At 33.6% G+C, this 19,885-nt stretch overlaps 1 protein-coding gene and 1 long non-coding RNA gene across 3 annotated transcripts; both read left to right on the forward strand.

Annotated features, from left to right (window-relative positions):
* The first annotated feature begins 4,472 nt into the window (after positions 1–4,472).
* Positions 4,473–10,505, forward strand: LOC144568127 (protein pleiotropic regulatory locus 1-like). Of its 2 annotated transcripts, none has more exons than XM_078318367.1 (18): positions 4,473–4,716; positions 5,381–5,546; positions 5,648–5,672; positions 6,802–6,904; positions 7,046–7,127; positions 7,219–7,278; positions 7,471–7,555; positions 8,025–8,117; positions 8,211–8,274; positions 8,372–8,457; positions 8,945–9,046; positions 9,135–9,218; positions 9,340–9,400; positions 9,509–9,575; positions 9,672–9,749; positions 9,851–9,915; positions 10,026–10,103; positions 10,192–10,505. In XM_078318367.1, exons 2-18 carry the CDS (start codon positions 5,416–5,418, stop codon positions 10,362–10,364), a joined length of 1,437 nt encoding a protein of 478 aa, XP_078174493.1. In that variant the 5' UTR covers positions 4,473–4,716; positions 5,381–5,415; the 3' UTR covers positions 10,365–10,505. The 2 variants fall into 2 exon arrangements, with proteins under 2 accessions (XP_078174493.1, XP_078174502.1); XM_078318376.1 differs by lacking the exon at positions 4,473–4,716 and adding an exon at positions 4,726–4,865 and having other exon boundaries at positions 5,389–5,546.
* A 6,393-nt stretch (positions 10,506–16,898) lies between these two features.
* LOC144548895 (uncharacterized) lies at positions 16,899–18,391 on the forward strand. The gene is made up of 3 exons (XR_013509488.1): positions 16,899–17,066; positions 17,502–17,566; positions 17,894–18,391. It is a non-coding gene; the product is annotated as an uncharacterized LOC144548895 (long non-coding RNA).
* The last annotated feature ends 1,494 nt before the right edge of the window (positions 18,392–19,885 follow it).

Consider the following 19,885-nt stretch of genomic DNA (forward strand, 5'->3'; position numbering starts at 1 on the left):
AAAATTTCAGAAAAATGTAAAATTTGGTCTCCAAGCAGATATTAATATGGAGAAGAAGATGAACGGTTCAGATCGACTTTTTGGATTTTGAAATTTCAAATTTCCACCGGAAGCATTTCGGCCCATATGCTAGAGGAAGCGCGTTAGCCGTACTCTATATATATATATATATATATAGAGAGAGAGAGAGATGGGCTATGGTGCATTGCAATGCATAGGCCATGGTGTGCATTGGACCATAAATCACCGATTCAAAGTCCAAATGACCGATCCAAACCGTTCATCTTGTTCTCCATATTAATATGTGCTTGGAGATCAAATTTTACATTTTTTGGAATTTTTTTTACTATTTATTAAGCCACTTTGAAAATCGCTGATCCAACGGTGGCTTCTGATTTTACTGTTCCAAACAGTCACCGTTGGATCAGCGATTTTCAAAGTGGCTTAATAAATAGTAAAAAAATTCCAAAAAATGTAAAATTTGGTCTCCAAGCACATATTAATATGGAGAACAAGATGAACGGTTTGGATCGGTCATTTGGACTTTGAATCGGTGATTTATGGTCCAATGCACACCATGGCCTATGCATTGCAATGCACCATAGCCCATCTCTCTCTCTCTCTCTATATATATATATAGAGAGAGAGTACGGCTAACGCGCTTCCTCTAGCATATGGGCCGAAATGCTTCCGGTGGAAATTTGAAATTTCAAAATCCAAAAAGTCGATCTGAACCGTTCATCTTCTTCTCCATATTAATATCTGCTTGGAGACCAAATTTTACATTTTTCTGAAATTTTTTACTATTTATTAAGCCACTTTGAAAATTGCTGATCCAATGGTTTTACTGTTTTGTTAAGCCACCGTTGGATCAGCGATTTTCAAAGTGGCTTAATAAATAGTAAAAAATTCAGAAAAATGTAAAATTTGGTCTCCAAGCAGATATTAATATGGAGAAGGAGATGAACGGTTCATATCGACTTTTTAGATTTTGAAATTTCAAATTTCCACCGGAAGTATTTCGGCCCATATGCTAGAGGAAGCGCGTTAGCCGTACTCTATAATATATATATATACCTAGGACTTTTCATAAAACAAAATACAAAAGAATATAAAGCCATATATGAGCCCCACTTCAGATATATATATTCGGTTATTAAGATTATATATGCTAGGAGCTGTCGTCCAATATACATAAATCGACCAGATTTGGTGAGTGCTTAACATTAACATTGGTTAGCTACTTTATAAAATTTGTTTTACTCAAACAAATATAAACATATTGAAATCAATGCTTTAATATTTCCCAACAAGTGTAGTTATTTATTATAAGTTACGTACATAAGATGTCAAGATGCTCCTCTCTTGAGCAAGGCATCTTTATGTCTATATCTATTTTTTTTAGATGAATACAACAGGCACTAGGAGATTTAGCAAGGCAGGCATCTTTAAGTATCTCAATCTCGCTCCCTCCTCCCTCTCCTCTCACAGGAACTTAACTTGGAGATTGAATACAAGAGGCAAACTAATTAATTAATTAATAATCTCTTCTCTTATAAGGTAAAAAATTGTCTTTTCTTAAATCTTTCCGTGTTTTATTATACTTAATCTTTTCTACTTTGAATCGTATTATTTCTAATAACTTGTATTAATATTTTAGGATAAATTTCCCTGGAGGTCACTAAACTTTGTTATTTGTCACGAATTGGTCACTCAAGTTTGATTTGTCCATTTTCAGTCACTAAACTTTGTTATTTGTCCCAATCAAGTCCCTCTATTTTTTCCATCCAAAATTTTAACGGAATATGCTAATTCCGTTAGTATTTTGGATGGAATATGTTAATTCTGTTAATATTTTGGAGGGAATGAGTATATTCTGTTAATTTTTTGGACGAAATAGGAATATTCCATTAAATTTTTGGATGAAAAAGTATAGAAGGACTTGATTGAGACAAATAACAAAGTTTAGTGACTTAAAATGGACAAATCAAACTTGAGTGACCAATTCGTAACAAATAACAAAGTTTAGTGACCTCCACGGAAATTTACCCAATATTTTATGATTATTACTTACAATACCATGTTCTATAACTATGGTTTCTAATTTTTAGTATTATATATGTTACGTGGATTAGTATGGATTTTAAGATGCATTACAGTCAATTTGATAATTAATGTTTTGGACCATAATTAACAGTTAATTACAAAAATATAATATGGATTAAGTCTTATTAGATTGCATCAATATATGGGCTCGAAATTTCTGCTCTCTGATATGATCTGATCTGATATATTCAGATCAGGATACGAGTTTCTGATTAGGTGCGATCTGAATGGGTGTGTGTTGTATTATAAATATACACATACAAATAATCAGTTTTGAGTATAACTCAAAACTATACATTTTCGGATAAGACAGAAAAGGGATAGAGAAATAGAATTTCGATATTATTGAATTAAACCGAAAATCTGATATGTCTGAGATTACACTATTTCAGAAATTGAGAGAGAGATAAAGAGAAAGAGAAAGACAAGAGGGGACTATCAGTCGGCGCTAGCACTCTAATTCGTGTAGATACCAGTAGAGAAGTGGCTGCGGTTGCTATTACATGGATCCGACACAAGATATATGAAGTGAAGAATGTTACTGCTAGAGCTTGAAGTTTTCGCTACGCGTTTAGTGGTAAACTATATATATATTTTTTGAAATTAATTTTATACATAAATTCTAATTTTCAAATAGTAAACAAATGACGAACTGAATAGAATTGTTATACCTATAACCTATTTGAAATCCCTACACTCACTTGCATGCAAACGCACCTTAATAATTATTAGAATTTGACAGGAGCACGTTGTACTCGAAACCAGTGTTGTAAAAAACATCCGGGCCAATTAATCGGCTAATTAGTCATTGGCGGTGACCAAACCATTATAGATTTTTCCAATTAATCAGACGATTATTCTCAATTAATTGCTTGACAGTACCATATATATCTGTCCAACAACCACATACTGTTATTTACAACACTGCTCAAAATTTGTTAGTGGGCATGGATATCAAACTTCTGGCTATAATAACAAAGCTGAAAACTAATTGTTTTGTTCTACAAACTCGCATGCCATGAATTGGCTCATGAATTTCCAATTGACCCATATTCTTAGAATTTGCTCAATTTTGACTGAAATCAAATTTTAAATTGCTTCAGTTAATACATTTTCACCGTTTTATAATAGAATTAAGAAGAGTTCTTTCATTCAAATTTTTACAGCTTCCAAATATTATTATAGGGATAATTTTGTAATGAAATTCAACTAAGTACAAAATCAATTAGTTTGAAAAGAGATTATTAAGGATTCCCTTTCCTCTCATCTTCTCTTGAAAGAAACTTCATTAAACTACCCAACATTTTTTTTATAGAAACCCTACGTTCTTATTTGGGATAATTTCATATATACCACTCAAAAAGGGTAAAATTACGTATTTACTATCCAAATTTCTATAATTACATATTTACCATCTAAAAATCTAATAACTCACATATTTACCCAGTTAATCAAAAAATGAGATTAATTAAGTTTAATATTATATAAAACATAATTAATAAGTTATTTATTATTTTCTCTTTCTCTGTCCCTTCCTCTTTTGCGCAATTTTTTTCCTCCCCCTTTTTTTGACGTTCGTTTAAATTCTCTCCTCATCTTGTCTCTCTTGCTTAAACTCGGAGAGAAGGGGCAAAAATTCGGATTTAAGGATTTCAACTCTAGCTTGATCATTTAAAAACAAGGTAACCACTCAAACTTTTCCAACGAAATAACTCATGCTGAATTCGACGATGATGTCGCAACCCGTTATCAAAGTAGTAACTGAGTTTGCGAATCTGTATTTTGTTACTGGCTCAGTTTGGAATATCTGTTTTTAATCTTTTATATTGAGTATAAAGGAGAACGGTTCTAAGGAAATAAAGAGATGGTGTTAAGTTAATCTTTGATTAATTATAGTTTTAAAAAAATTAAACATAATTAATCTCAGTTTTGAGTATATTTGATACTAAAGTTATATTGAGTAAATATGTGAGTTATTAGATTTTTAGATGGTAAATATGTAATTACAAAAATTTAAATGGTAAACATGTAATCTCATAGTTTTTGAGTGGTATATATGAATAACCGGATTCAAAGTCCAAATGACTGATCCAAATCGTTCATCTTGTTCTCCATATTAATATGTATTTGGAGACCAAATTTTATATTTTTTGAAAATTGTTTACTAATTTTTTAAGTTTATTGAAAATCGTTGTTTTTCAGACAAATCTGAACCATAAAAAAACAACGATTTTGAATAAATCTAACATGACCCACTGGGCCGAGTTTGAACGGGCTTTGGACAGCCCGTTGAACAGATCAGATTTGAGTCCGATCGATTCCTATTCGAACATGACCCATCGAACAATCATTCGATCTGACTTCGACTGAACCCGTTTCTCAAAGTCTCACGAGTCACGCCTCAGGGTTTCACCCAGTCGCGAACTCGCGATCTCTTCCTCTCCGTCGCGCCGCCTCTCATCCTAGAGGCGCACCACCCTTCCCCTCACTCCCTCTCTCTGTCTCTCTCGTTGCAACTCTCGAGGAAGCTGTGCAAACAATTCGAAGAAGTGAATTCACCTTCTCCCCCGTCAAAACGCCGAAGCTAGCGCTTCACATCACACAACACAGGTACGGTTCAATTTCGTTGTTGGCAGGCGACCACCAGGGTGGCTAGAACACCGCCATCTCTAATGGCAAAACCTGGGCTGAGAAGAGCTTCTTATCAATTTTCGTTGATCTAATTATCTGTGTATTTTGTTATCGCTTTTGGGTTTTAAGTATGTCTTTTAGGTCAATTTAAGATTTGGTATTTGGTTCAATCATAATTTGAGAACACGGCACCAGAATAGCTTTCTTTAGTGTATACCTTTTTACTTATTTTTTTTTAATTTAAGAATTAAGACGTACTGGGCTTTTGTCGAAGTATATCCAACATTACTAGATTTGTATCATGATAATGTGCTATTATATATGTTTAGCTGATATTGGTTCTCTCTTTTTTTTTTTTGCACTTTCTTTCCATTAGTTTTTCAACTCAGTAATTTTTGCTTTTCTTGTATTTGATCTAGATGATGTACAACTCAAGACTTAAGGTGTATACTATTACCCAAACTGTGATAAAACATAAACTTCATGAGAAGAACTTCTCAAATCAGTTTTAAGCATTAAAATAAGTTTATGATAAGTATAACAAAAATCTAAGATGCAAGTATGTTCTTTGAAGTATTTATTTAGCAGAATATGTAAATGTGCATTAGCGGTACGAGTAATAGTTAATTTTGACTTTGGGCAGAATAAGAGAGGATAGAGAGAGAGAGAGAGAGAGAGATGGCGGCGCCAATGGCGGAGCTACCAGTTGAGCCCCAATCGTTGAGAAAGTTGAGCCTCAAGTCACTCAAGCGAGGCCTCGACCTCTTTGTCCCCTCTCATGGCACTTCCTTCCCTCTCGACACACAAAGGTACCTCTTATTTCTTTCTCTATACTTCCAATACATAACACACCTCTTAATCTTAACCTACTATTAATGTTTCTTTTTTTCTTTCTTTTACTCTGTTTCAGCAAAAGGATTCGAGTCAGCTATAAGGTACTTTACTTCAAATCAGTGTGGTAAAATAAGGTTATATGCGGCGCATATGCGGCCGCATATGCGTATAAGGTCTCAAACCGCATAATTTTTTACTATGCGGTACTATATGCGGATTTGAACGCATATGCCAATAGTAATTAAAATTTAAAATCCGCATCCAATAAAAATACGGATTGGGTAACCGGTTTTAACAGAAACCCACTCATCCGAACGACTCCGTCCAGTTAAGTTATTCTTCAACCTCAGTCTCAAGCCTGTTTTATAAGCTACCGAGCGACTTATTCTATTTTATTTGGAGTGGTGGGACTACAGAGCTTCATTTCTCCAAACTCAGTCCGGACGACACGTGCGCACGCGAACAGCCAGAAGAGAAGTCGCTTCAATCTTCTAATCTTTTGTAAATCAAAGCGTTGGGCTGCAGCATCAATATTTATATATGAACACTGGGCTTTATTAATATGGGCTGTGTTTGTTGAAAACTCTAAAATACTCATTGTTGGGCTGTTGTATAAATTTGAAAATTACTAATAGTTTTGAAATTGTATGAATGGGCTGTTGTATAAATTGCAAATACTACTAAAATCTGCATATATAAATCCGCATAGAAATCCGCATATGCGGCCGCATACCGTATATGCGGTATGCGGTGCCCTTCCGCATACCGCATAGAAACCTAATATTACTACACTGCTTCAAATGTTGACTTCATATTTACCAGTATGGTGACCACCTGATAATAGGAAATGTTTCTTTGTTTGTTTTCTCTTTGGTTGCATACTGGTAAATACTAATATAAGGTTTTTAGGGTTAACCAGCACCACCAAAGGAGGGTAACTTGTGTTTTGTTTGTAGAATGGTTGCAGAATCAACTACTGATTATGAATTGTTTTTTTATCAATGCTTAGTTGTAAAGGCATGATTTGCTCGAGTTCTTGCTGCTCTTGATTCGGAGTGACTGTATAATTTGGAAATCTGATTGCATATTTATAGTTAAAAATTCAAAATTTGGGCAAAATTGCATTATCTAGAATAAGTGCAATGAGGAATCTACCTGATGCACTGCCATACTGTAAACAAATTTCAATCATTTAAACATTAAGTCAATGCAAATGGTTACTTGATGTAGGTGACTGCTGAATATGGAGGGTTTAAAAATTTGCCGAGTGAAGACACAAATGATAAATCCAAACATAAAACAGAGCAGTCGTCGACCCCACTAGCACTTCCAGGTAGGATACTTTAGTCCTTTTATTTCCAGTACTAAATTATGTCTATTTTATTCAAGTTAGATTTTATAAGAAAAATGAGAATGGTTTTGCTCTTACACAACAGAAATAAACAAATGTTTTCTTGTTATTATTTTTTTCTAGGCATTCCAGAAGCTAAAGGCTCTAAAAAAGAAGGGGGTCAAGGTGCTCTCGTAATGGCTCCACCAATGCTACCAAAAGCACCGTAAGATTAAAACTCAAGCTGTCACCTTTTTATCTTAAAAGATAAATTTACCGTTTGTTTGTTAAATCTAGAAATATGTCTCTTTTTTTAGAGAAATGGCCATGCCAAGCAAAAGTTCAGCTGTCATTTCTGTGCCTGGCTCCTCGGATAGGTATTGATTTGCTTGCCTTTTGGTATTTAATTTTATATAGAGAACTTGATCTAAGTTGACAGTTTAGTTCTAGTAAGTAAAATGTGAAAAAATTAAATGCCAAGTTCTTCTAGAATATTTATTGCGAAATGCATCACTGATTAATACTCACTTAAGGGCGTAAATAATTCACTTTCTTCTTTTGAATTTTAGATTTGGATCTAGTTCTGCACTGATAGAGAGAATTCCAAGTAAATGGCCTAAGCCTGTATGGCATCCTCCTTGGAAAAACTACCGGGTATGAGCCTGAAATTATTTCTTCGTTTGTAAGTTGGAATGTATCTTCAAATGTATTACTTCCTTGGATATACTGTACCAGCATAAAACCTAACTGTTGGTTGGTCTGGTTGGTACTTATAATGTATTATCAGTTGTTCTCTTCTATTTAGTGTTCCAGCAAAAGTTAGTGAAGTAACATACTTGGCCAGCACATTCTGGTATCTGGCAAAAACAGTATATTCTGAAGTGACAGTTTTGGCCTTTTTTTATGCAGCATCTTTCCTGGTCTTGACCTTTACTCAGTAATTGACCTCACTTGAATTATTTTGGGGAACATAAAAGAAAAAAAAAGGAAACTTGAATTGACCTCACTAAGCTGGAGTTTGGTCTATATATACCAGAACTTGTTTCTTCGTTTATTTAAACTGTAAACTGATCATTTAATATTTTTTTAAAGAACCAAATACTGTATTTGAATTATTATGCAGGTCATAAGCGGTCATTTAGGATGGGTAAGGTCAGTTGCATTTGATCCAAGCAATACTTGGTTTTGTACTGGGTCTGCCGACAGAACAATAAAGGTTTCATGCTAAATTAATTCATAATTTTGCATTTCATGTTCTTTAGTTTCCTTATGCTACATACGTCTTAATTGTAAGTTTATATATATGTAGATATGGGATGTTGCCTCAGGAAGATTGAAGCTTACACTGACCGGGCATATTGAACAGATACGTGGTTAGTTCCTCGATCACACTAATCACTATCTTACTCTTTTAATGAATTATTTTTTCAAATTGTTAATTTTCTGAGGGGCATCTTTATGTAATTTCAGGGCTTGCGGTTAGTCAGCGCCATACATATCTATTTTCAGCTGGTGATGACAAGCAAGTCAAGTGCTGGGACCTTGAACAAAACAAGGTTTGCTAATTTTTTTTTAACTATTTATAGAAATATATTATTTGGGATAAAGATGCTGACCACCATATATTATATTGGTTGAAAACCAAGTTCGTATAGTTGTTATCCTCTTTTGATTAAAGAACAGTGCTTTTTGCCAGTTACAAATGACATTTTACAATGTTTGCAAAAGAATACCCAACTTCTTTCAATTTGCAACAGGCCCCAAACCTTCTCGATGCATATAATCACAAAACCAAACCATTAAAGGGTATATTCCGGGAAGTGATGACATAGATTTTTGTCCTCAAGTTCGATATGATATTTTTTTAATAATATCCAATCAAATAAAGAAAATTTGTACGTTTCGGACTTTGTGACTTTACTTGTAGTGGTATCATGTTAGTTGCAAATGAAATCTTTTGGGTACTGTAAACTTGAGGATTGTGTGTCAATGTTAATGTTATATCTTTTGCGATCTCTGTGTTGTTTATTTTGCCAAAAACAGGTGATTAGGTCATATCATGGGCATCTAAGTGGGGTGTACTGCTTGGCTCTCCATCCAACAATTGATGTTTTACTCACAGGTGGCCGAGATTCTGTTTGCAGGGTAAGGGAGGGAGGGAGGGAGTTAACTGAATTTTACAGTTTCTAATTAGAGTTGGTCATTCTAACTAGAGTTGGTGCTACGTTTTCAGGTTTGGGATATAAGGACAAAGGCCATGGTCTGTGCTTTGACTGGACACGATAACACTGTTTGTTCTGTTTTTGCAAGGCCAACTGTAAGAACAACAATAAACTTTATTAATCATGAGTTACTGTACCGTTTATACTTAACTGGATAAAACCAGTTATATGTAGATCATAATTTAAATCTAACCTTTGATTCCTTTCCTTGTGTAGGATCCACAAGTAGTCACTGGTTCTCATGACACTACAATTAAGTTCTGGGATCTTGTAGCTGGTTGATATTCATTCAATTCATTTTACTTGTTGCAACCATTTTACTTGTATTAAAAATTAATATAAGGATCTGCAGAGGACGTATGCCTTACAACTCATTAATTTGTAGGAAAAACAATGGCAACTCTTACACACCACAAGAAATCTGTCCGGGCTATGGCATTGCACCCAAAAGAGTACGTATGCGTTACATTACATCTGGAATTTATAATACTTTCTTTCTTTCTGCTATTTTATAATTAAGTCTTACTTGTGTTGTAACATTTTTCCAGGCATGCTTTTTCATCAGCATCAGCAGACAATATAAAGAAATTTGGCCTTCCCAAAGGAGAATTTTTGCACAATATGTTGTGAGTAAAATATTATTTTGCAAAATAAATTGTAAATATATCATTGAATAGAGTATTGTTTTTTATTATTATTATTATTATATTTTCATTGGTCTGTATAGGTCCCAACAGAAGACAATAATTAATTCCATGTCTGTTAATGAAGATGGAGTCTTAGCTACTGGAGGTAAATAATTATCTTACACTTACACTTACACTGTTAATTTGTGTGTTGATTGTTATCCAAAGAGAGAGTGGCTCCTGTGCTTGTTTGATCATTACATGATTATATTATAGGTGATAATGGAAGCTTATGGTTTTGGGATTGGAAGAGCGGCCATAATTTCCAGCAGACACAGACCATCGTTCAGCCAGGTAATTAATTAATTAACTTTTCTATTTTCTACTTGGTAGTTTAGTTTAGTTATCTTTTCACAATATATATTATGATTATGATTTGTAGGATCATTGGACAGTGAGGCATGCATATATGCTTCTTCATATGACATAAGCGGGTCGAGGCTTGTTACATGCGAAGCTGATAAAACAATAAAGATGTGGAAAGAAGACATGAGTGCAACTCCTGAGACACATCCCCTTAATTTTAGGCCACCAAAAGATTTTCGTAGATTCTAATATTATGTTCATTTTCTTTCTCTATTCTCTATTAAATCTTAAAATTATGTATCAAGTTTGTGATTTTGTTATTAGTACTTCTGTCAACGCTCTTAGAGTGATTTTAAGATTTTATAGAACAGCTTCTGATTCTTCAACATAGATTAATTGTGTTGCATGACCTATAACTTTATTTCACTTCTAGTATATTAAATATCAGAAGAATATATACAAAAAAAAGGATGACATGTCAGAAATTATGTTCAAACGGAAATCAGACGTATCAATAAGTTATTTATATAGAATAAAATCTATAATAACTTTTTTGTACTTTTTAAATTTTAAAACTGAAGACAAGTATTAAATAAATTCAATTTAATGTACTAAATTCAAAATTCTGGTCCTAACTATTTGTTTCGGTCTCATACTAAAGAAAATATAAATAAATTCTCATTAGCATATATAATCGTTTGAGAGTTAGGCTGGGGTGCTATGGATAGCATAGTGGCCTCTATGCTACGGCTCAATATTCGAGTTTTCAAAATTCAAACGGTTAATCCGAACCGTTCATCTTATTCTCCATATTAATATTTGCTTGGAGACCAAATTTTACATTTTTCTGAATTTTTTTACTATTTATTAAGTATTTTACAAAATTGTTGATCCAACGGTGACTGCACAAAACAGTAAAACCGTTGGATTAGCGATTTTCAAAGTGGCTTAATAAATAGTAAAAAAATTCAAAAAATTATAAAATTTGGTCTCCAAGCAGATATTAATATGGAGAATAAGATGAACGGTTCGGATCGACCGTTTGGATTTTGAAAACTCGAATATTGAACCATAGCATAGAGGCCACCATGCTATCCATAGCACCCCAGCCTAACTCATCGTTTGAATATCTTACTCTTCAAGAATCGAATTTTCAAATTTCATCCTAAACATTTGTTTCAATAACCGGATTTTTCATTAACATATATAATCGTTCTTTTTTTCTTTTTCATCTCTTATATATTAATCAACATGGTACCAAGTATCAACAAGTTTAATGAGAGATCAGTAAACTTGCACTATACCAAGTTTGTTAAAAAAAAAAGAAATTGGTTAACCGGATATAATTTTCGGTTACAAAGAGTTAAAAAATAATATGTATAAATTTTTTGGGCTAAATGATATAATTCTCGGTTACAAACAATTTTTAAAAACTAGAAATGGGATAACCGGATATAATTTTCGGTTACCAACAATAAAAAAAAATTGGGTAATCAACCTATTTTTTTATTTTTTTATTTACATCTTATAAAAAAAAATCTAGTGCATGTATTTTAATACCAAATAATTAGTTATAGAATCCATATATAAAAAAAAATATAAAATGTCTTTTAGACAATAATATTATTTTTTGCCTCGGTGAACCACAACAAACAAAAAAATTTAGACAATTATATTATTTTTAGCCTTGTTTTAACCACAATAAACAAAAAAATATTGTTTTTTTAAGGAGAAACCCCTAGGTATTTTAATTGAATTAAAATTTTAAGAATTACAACGTTCAACTAGAAAATAAATAATAATATTTCAACGAAAGTAAAAAAGTAAATAAATAACGGCCTACTTTAACAAACTTAAAATAAACTATTTCAAATTAAATGATGGGGAGTCCTCCAAAGTCCAAAGTATTTATTGCTGAGTTTTAAAAGAAAACAATTAGGGTGTAATTGCAAAATTTTCTCCTCGTTTCTGACTAGGGATGACAATGGGTCGAGTTCACAGGTATTTTGCCAATTCCAGACCTGCCTGCCTGTTAAAAACTAACAGCTCGCCTGCCTGGCCTGATCTGTCGGGCCTGAAAATTTAGATTCGGCCCGCCCATGGACTTCCCTATCATTCCAGCGCCTGCCTGTCTGTGCCAATGGACCGTCTTACCCGGCCAGGCCCGGCTTGCCTGGTCCCATCCAACATCAATTTACAATCTAAGTTATACACCAAATTCTAATTTTACATTAAAATACCATACAAACAAATACAAACAATATACACAATTAAATTACACAACATAGAAATTACCACTAGAATCCATAAAAATACAATCAGTACACAAACAAGTTTCCTTTACAAAATAGTGAAAAGAAGAGAGGCAGAACACATATAGACCTCAATTATATTGAGAAAGGTTTATTTGTGCTTTTGTTTCAGTGACTCTTTAATGATTTTGCCCAAATCAAGCCAAAGGATACATGAAAAATCTGATTTCATGCTTTCCCAGAGGCCATCCTTGAATATTGCCATGATCTGGCCTTTTCCAATGTCTTAAAATGATTATTTGATGACTTAATGGAGCTTGAATCTCTTTTCTTTGATTGCTGGTACAAGAACAGTGCTTAAAAGCCTTGAAAACCTGTTCAAAATAGTTTAAATGTTTAATCAAACCCATACCAGCCCATGTAGCTTTCTCTGGTAGCCTATGGCACAATGCCAAGCTAATACTCAGCATTTCCATGCATGAAAAGCACCTTCAATGCAGTATTGTGCACTAAAATGCATTGATTTGACCTATGCTGACAAATCAGCTAATTCTGACAAAATAAAGGATCAAATTGTAAAACAAAGTTCACAGTCAGATAGAACACAAAAAAACACATGAAATGGACTCAAAGTTCGCATTATTTGGACATTCCCACACAGAGATATTGAAAAGATTCAATATGTAGAATTCTAAGAAAGAAAATGTGCCAATGACTCAAGGTGTGACACTTAGTAAGTCTCAACGTGCCACGTCACGTAAAGACATTGAAATCATTAATGATATACCATATGCTTCCGCCATTGGTTCCATCATGTATGCTATGGTGTGCACATGACCCAATATCGCGTATGCTCTAAGTGTGACAAGTCGTTGTTAGTTTGTAATAATCTAGAAGTCAATAATACGATAATTTATCATAAAACTTTGTTCATGAATTGAGTGATTAATAAACTGTCATTTTGTTACCTTGAGTATTATTATATTTATGAATCATTTCTTTTACTGACTAAAGTCAATAGCTGAAATTGTGAAACTTCATAATATAAATAATATATATTCTTAAATGTCACTGATCGAGGTAATTAGCAGAAACACTAATTGACCGCTATAAGGTTAGTATGTGGATTAAAAGATGGTCAAGTTTTACAGACCATTGACAAGAGATGTCATTTTAATCACATAGATACATGTTCTAGGAACATGGTATTTGACAGACTCCGAATGAAACATTAAATATAATTGTGTATGTGTCATTAATGTTTTCATTCAGTGTTAAGTTCTAAAGTATGAGGTATTCATCTTTCCTACTAAGAGATGTGTATGTGTGACTGTTATCTAACGCTGTCAGTAAAACGCAATTATAATGGTAGCTCTTCCGTATACATAGCTTAGCTGAGGAAGTGGTTATTTACTAAAAGTACTATTGTCCCTCATATCTCTATACGAGTTATAGCATCACTGGGCCCCTTGGTAGAGTTAGATTATCTGCATGCGGTATGATTACAAGAGTAATCATATTTGATAATCTACTCAAGATCAAGAAAAGATTAAGTTTGCAAGGATGACACATACCTACCTTGAAACTAATCTGATAGCTGTGAGGCAAAAGAATTGACACAAGTAAATAGTTTATTGGATCGTGATATTGTACAGTACATCATCATCTGTGTAATTGGATGGTCATAGTGCAGATGTCAGATGCCTCCTATGATTATAGAAGTTAACACAGTTTTAAATTATATTTACCAACATAACACATATCCTATTGGGTCACACCATATAGGAGCTAATTGGAGAATCTTATTAATTAATTATAAATTGATTATGATTAATAATAAGATGGTATAATTAATTATACATGATATAATTAAATTATAAATGTCATATAAGATGGCAAGCAAAAACAACGGTTAATTTATAAACGTGCACGACGCATTGTATAAAAGTTACCGAAACAACAACCGCAAAAAATATAATTATTCAGAATAATTATATAGATGTCGGCAAGGGCAAAATTGTCTTTTCACACCCTTGGCCGACCCCACATACAAGGTGACACCTCCAATGCAAGGTGGCACCTATATGCAAGGTGTCATCCAAGGTGGTGTTCGCTTACAAAGGTATGCTACAAAGTCTCAGGTACAGCTAGCTGTACCAGTTTAAACCTTGAATCAACTCTCGTCTAAGATTGCAAGTGCACAATCCTATCCGTATAGTATAATAAGGTATCGATCCTTAGGGACGGTATAATTCGATTCTAAATTCCTACAAATCCGAGTTAGGTACTAGAAGTGACAAACTTTGGTTGAATTGGTTTCAATTTCTAAATTCAATAACAAAAGATTGCAAAAGAAAATAAATGTTCGTTTCAGTCAAGTTTAAAAGGATGTTTCCAGGGTTTCAGATTTCTTCCTCAGCTTTGCCTCTCTGGGCCCTCACTCGACTCGCATCATCTCTGATGCGACCCTAGTGATGCAACCCGCATGGTCTCTCATGCGACTCGCATGGCCCTCGAGTGAATGCAGCATTGCACCTGTTTCTGAGTTATTCGATTGTGCAAGGTTCTACTGACCCTACCTATGATTCCTGAGCCTCAACTCTCGTTTATTAGCACCAGAAACCTAGTAAGGAATTGCAATTTCACCTTCTTAGATCTACAACTTTCAACTCTCGTTTATTCGTGTTCAATCTAAGTCAATTGATCGGTTTGCTAAAGGTATCCACTATCTCTCAATAAATGGAAATCTCACCTTTCGGTTCAATTGATCTATCTTTTCAGATTTCTAACCTACCTCATGTGCTTGATTAAGTTGCAAGAAGGATCAAAGTCAAGAAATTAGAAGAGATGCAAGAAACATTCAACAATAGACAATCAAGATTCAAACAATCAAAATCAAGCAATGAAAGAATAATACTCAATCAATTGATCACAAGAACAACTCAAATTCAAATGCAATACATACAATCAAAGCTTTAGACTATATCAACGCTAGAAACAAGAAAGATCTACTCAAACAACATCATAAAAGAAGAGAGAAGAGAAGAGATCATGATAGAACCCAATGTAGCAATCTAGCAAGGATCTTTCCTTCTTTCTTGATCAACACTTCAATTCTTGAGGTTTTGAATCTTCAAATTCAGAACTCCCCCTCTGGTGACAGAGGTGGTCTATTTATAGACCTTTCAAAACGATTGCTTCAATTCTGGGCCCTTATTGGGCCTTTGCTGTCTGCTCTGGAAGCTCGCGATGCGACCCGCATCACCACTGCTGCGACCCACATCGGAGTGTGATGGATGCGCCTCGCATGTAATGGTGTTGCGACCTGCTGGTGCGGCTCTGAGTGGTTGATGCGCCTCGCGTCAAGCCTGATGAGGGTCGCATCAAGGTCTCTCAACTTCAGCAATTCGCTTGATTTCACCAATTTTCCTGCAAGATAAGAATGAAAGCACAACAGTACCAAATTCTACACGTAATCATTATAATAGATGTTATTTGATGGCTCAGAATTCGTGTTTTGGTACTGAAATTGGTCAAAACAATAGGTCGGATATAGCAATATCAGGTGGCATGGGCAAAATGGTCATTTCACACACATGTGACACCTCAGCGCAAGGTGGCATGGGCATTTTGGTAATTTCATGCATATTTGAAGCCTATAAATAGAGGAGGGGTAGAGAAAAAAACCACTAATTTATGAGATACCAAATTTGTCTGATCAGTTCGGTAATCTATTTTCTCTCTTTCTCGGTTTCTCTCCCAAATAGTGTTTCGGTTGAGAAAAGAAAGTTATACGTAGTTGACGTATAATCTTGCGAGTTGTTGAGAAGTATATTTACGGGATCGGTGAATAGTATTTTCTCAAATGATAAATCAACTTAATTTTTTTATTTTTTTATTGAATTTTATCTTATGCTCAGATGATAAATCAACTTAAATTAAATATAAATAGAAAATGTTGCAGAAATTTGGGCAATTGGTTATGGTTGAATATACGTGTTCTATTGATGCTGGAATCAAATGGACTGTCATCTTCTGTAGAACAAATTCATTAATTTCATGTTTGTCTTTGCTGTTGTTTTTTTAATTTAAACTGAAACAATGAATTTTTCTGGTACTTATTTGATCTTAAATGTTGAAAGGTTCACTTTGCTCTACTTCTATATATTTTCCTTATAACTAACAAAATTTAACCTGGCCCAAATAATAAGCCATTTTAGTTGAATATCATTCAATTAGCTGTCAATTTGTGTGGAGGTATGATGAAATGCAATTTACTAATCACATATGTGAGTGGAAGTTATTCAATTCTTTTATAAAGAAAAATCATGAATAACTTCTTATTGTCTTTTTTTTTTTTTTTTTTTCTAATGCATCTACAAACAAAAGTAACATCAGCAAGTACCTATTTAATAGTTTAAAAATCATATGTAAATTTTGTCTTGAAAGAGTAATATGACATTAGTTCTTTTAAAAGAAAATTTTGTTTTCACCAGTATTGATTTAGTAACTCTCTTTATATCACAGAGATTAATTGGATGGAAATGAAATAAGTGCGAGATCTGGCGACAATTCAAGGGGACCTGCCAGGTCACGATGGAGGCAGAGGTGTGACAGCTCCTCGATCAGGCCAAGGAGACCTCGCACTTCATCCAGCACATGACCATTCAAGCCAAGTGATCCCCTTCTAGATCCCTCGGTAAATAATTAATTACCATTTCTCTCTTTCTTCTGTTCTTGGAAGTAATTATAGGGTTTACTTTTACTAAGTTTATTTAAGTTTTGATGTAATTAGTGTAGTTAACTGTGTTGATTATCTTCTCTCTTGTTAATGTTAGTAGTTCTGAGTATAGATTTATCTGATCTGAGTATAGAATTATCCTCTCTTTTGTGTCATGGGTCTATTTTGTGTCTTTTATATTTTCATTCAACCCCAATAATTATTGCAGTTGTTAAAAATTTAACTTGTCAACATGTCATTGAGAATTTTACAGTCACCTTGAAAATAATGAACTTATTGGTTTATTACCTTTATCCTTGGTCCACCCCCCAAATCTAAAGGAGCTGTAAGTTCTCTTTCGAATTAGTAACTTCGAACTCATGCATCTTCGATTACTTAATAAATAATTTGTAGTAAGTTGCAATTGGACTGGACATGCATCTTCAATTACCCAAGTTGGTATTGCAGTTTTATACGAGGTATAAAACTTACACCTTCATTCATTTTGCATTTGTATTTCAGTTTACAATTGCAATGCTGGCTTGGTTGGTAAACCACAAAATTCTATTTTTTGTTGATCAATGATTACTTAGATGCATGTTAACAGTTCCCACAGGGTGAAAGTTAGGCCTAAGCCTAGACTCCATAATTGTCAAACATGAGAAACTTCACTTCATTCTAATTTAATACTCAGGAACTATTATAGAATTCAAGCATTAGGCACATATGAGATATGCTGAATTTTTCATCTATAGTGTGTACCGGTTAAATCTTATTATCTAACTTACTTTTTGTATGGTCTATAGTATGCATTCGTTGATCAATTGCCCAATAAAGCTCTTCTACTCATGAAGGTTTGTACGAATGAAGCTCTTCTACTCCAGCTAAAGTCAGGAGGTTGTACGACGTAACAAATGTTCCATCTTCCATGAATCTCATAGAGAAGGTTCTAAAAAATTCTCCTTTTTTTATTACAGTAAATCCAATTGCAGAAGCAATTTTAATCTTAAAACTTTATTTTATGATATAGTTAATTTCAAAATTTTGTTGCAGACACGTCATGCCGAAACTAGAAAACCGGCTTTTCGGGGGCTGGGTTTAGAGGGGAAGCAGATTTCAGACACAGGATCTCCAATTGCCATAGCTCCATTTGTTGTGTGTTAATATGTCATTTAGTTTGAGATTTTTTTATGAAAATATGTAAATAAGATAAAAAAAAATATGGCATTTAATATGTTATTTAATATGTCATTAATTAATGGATGTTATTTACATGTTGATGTTATTTAAGAAATATTATTTGTCATTTAGCTCTCATATGTTTGATATCATGGGCATCTAAGTGGGGTGTACTGCTTGGCTCTCCATCCAACAATTGATGTTTTACTCACAGGTGGTCGAGATTCTGTTTGCAGGGTAAGGGAGGGGAGGGAGGGAGTTACTGACTGAATTTTACAGTTTCTAACTAGAGTGGGTGCTACATTTTCAGGTTTGGGATTATTATTATTATCTTATAATGAAGGGTTGGCACTGCTGATGATACCGTAAAAAATAGTAAAAATTTTCTTAAATAATAAAAATTGGTATTCTACAAGTTCAATATATAACTAATTTACCGAGTTACTTAATTAGTTCGAAGTTTTGAATTCGATTTTTTTTAATTTGAATCAGTAGCACTTCAGTCGAAGTGCTACCGAAAACATATTAGTCAATCTCAGAAAGAGATTGACTAATATACTAAGTGATATTTTATCTTGTAATTAAAAATAAATTCTAGAGGTTCACCTATTGCTACGCTGCTCTTTTGCTCGTGAGAACGGCATTTGAGGATGGCGTAAGGATCCATCTTACCTGATTCATAGTTACAAAGTATTAGTTAGACATGCTAGGAGTGGTTTTAGATTTCTTTTGATCTCTTTCTGGTCATTTTTTTCCCACTTCGGAGTAGGTCCGATGCCCATTGGACCTACTTTGGTTCGATGGGTGATCTGGCCATCCAATTGCATCAAGAATCGTGTATTATGTATTAAAATCCGTATGAGTTTTTATCAATTTCCGTGCGCACAGATCTTAATGCTAATCGTACAGTGATAGAGCTAATTGAACCTAAAAGTAGGTCCAATGCCCATCGGACCTACTCCTATCTCTTTTTTTCCTTTTTACTTCTTTGAAAGATCCAATACCTATCACCTTTAATACCGTTATCAAGCATTGAAGCTCAAAGCAAAATGAGAAGTATTAATAATAAAATACTAAGAATAAGGATGCTGGTAACAAGTGCTTAATTGGAAAACTGTTGATGAAGCATCTGGGGACGAGCTAGGTTGATATTCACACAACAAAATTTTCTATCAACACAACTCCTATTAAAAAAATTTAATTGATGGTAAATTTTACCACCAAATTAATACTCTATCTAGCAGCTATTTGTTTTCTTTTTTTAATTGGTACATTTGTTGTTTTCCTTCCTAAAGATAAAGGAAAGTACTCCTATGTGTGTTTATGTGAGCAGCATTTTTGGTTTATTGTAAATTATATAATTTAATTAAATAATTCGCCAAATGTATCTCTAAATGACTAAATCACATAATCACACAATTAATTATTTTTTCATCTGTTATCTATTATTTCGTTACTTCATTAGTGATATTGTAGCACACAATTAGACGTACTGTTGATGATAATTGGAAAAATGCTTAATTATTTTGTTAACTAATATCATGTAATGTTATTATATAATTTTTTCTTTAATAGTGAAATTTTTATCATACAAGTATATTATTGTTGATGATTTAGGT

This window comes from Carex rostrata, chromosome 2 (assembly GCF_964058835.1).
Source record: "Carex rostrata chromosome 2, lpCarRost1.2, whole genome shotgun sequence".
Lineage (NCBI taxonomy): Eukaryota > Viridiplantae > Streptophyta > Magnoliopsida > Poales > Cyperaceae > Carex > Carex rostrata.

Coding starts and splice junctions, on each gene's coding strand:
- LOC144568127 (XM_078318367.1), top strand. CDS start 5,416: ATGGCGGCGCCAATGGCGGAGCTACCAGTTGAGCCCCAATCGTTGAGA. Junction 8,275..8,371: donor GCATATTGAACAGATACGTG/GTTAGTTCCTCG, acceptor ATGTAATTTCAG/GGCTTGCGGTTAGTCAGCGC. Junction 9,576..9,671: donor ATGGCATTGCACCCAAAAGA/GTACGTATGCGT, acceptor ACATTTTTCCAG/GCATGCTTTTTCATCAGCAT.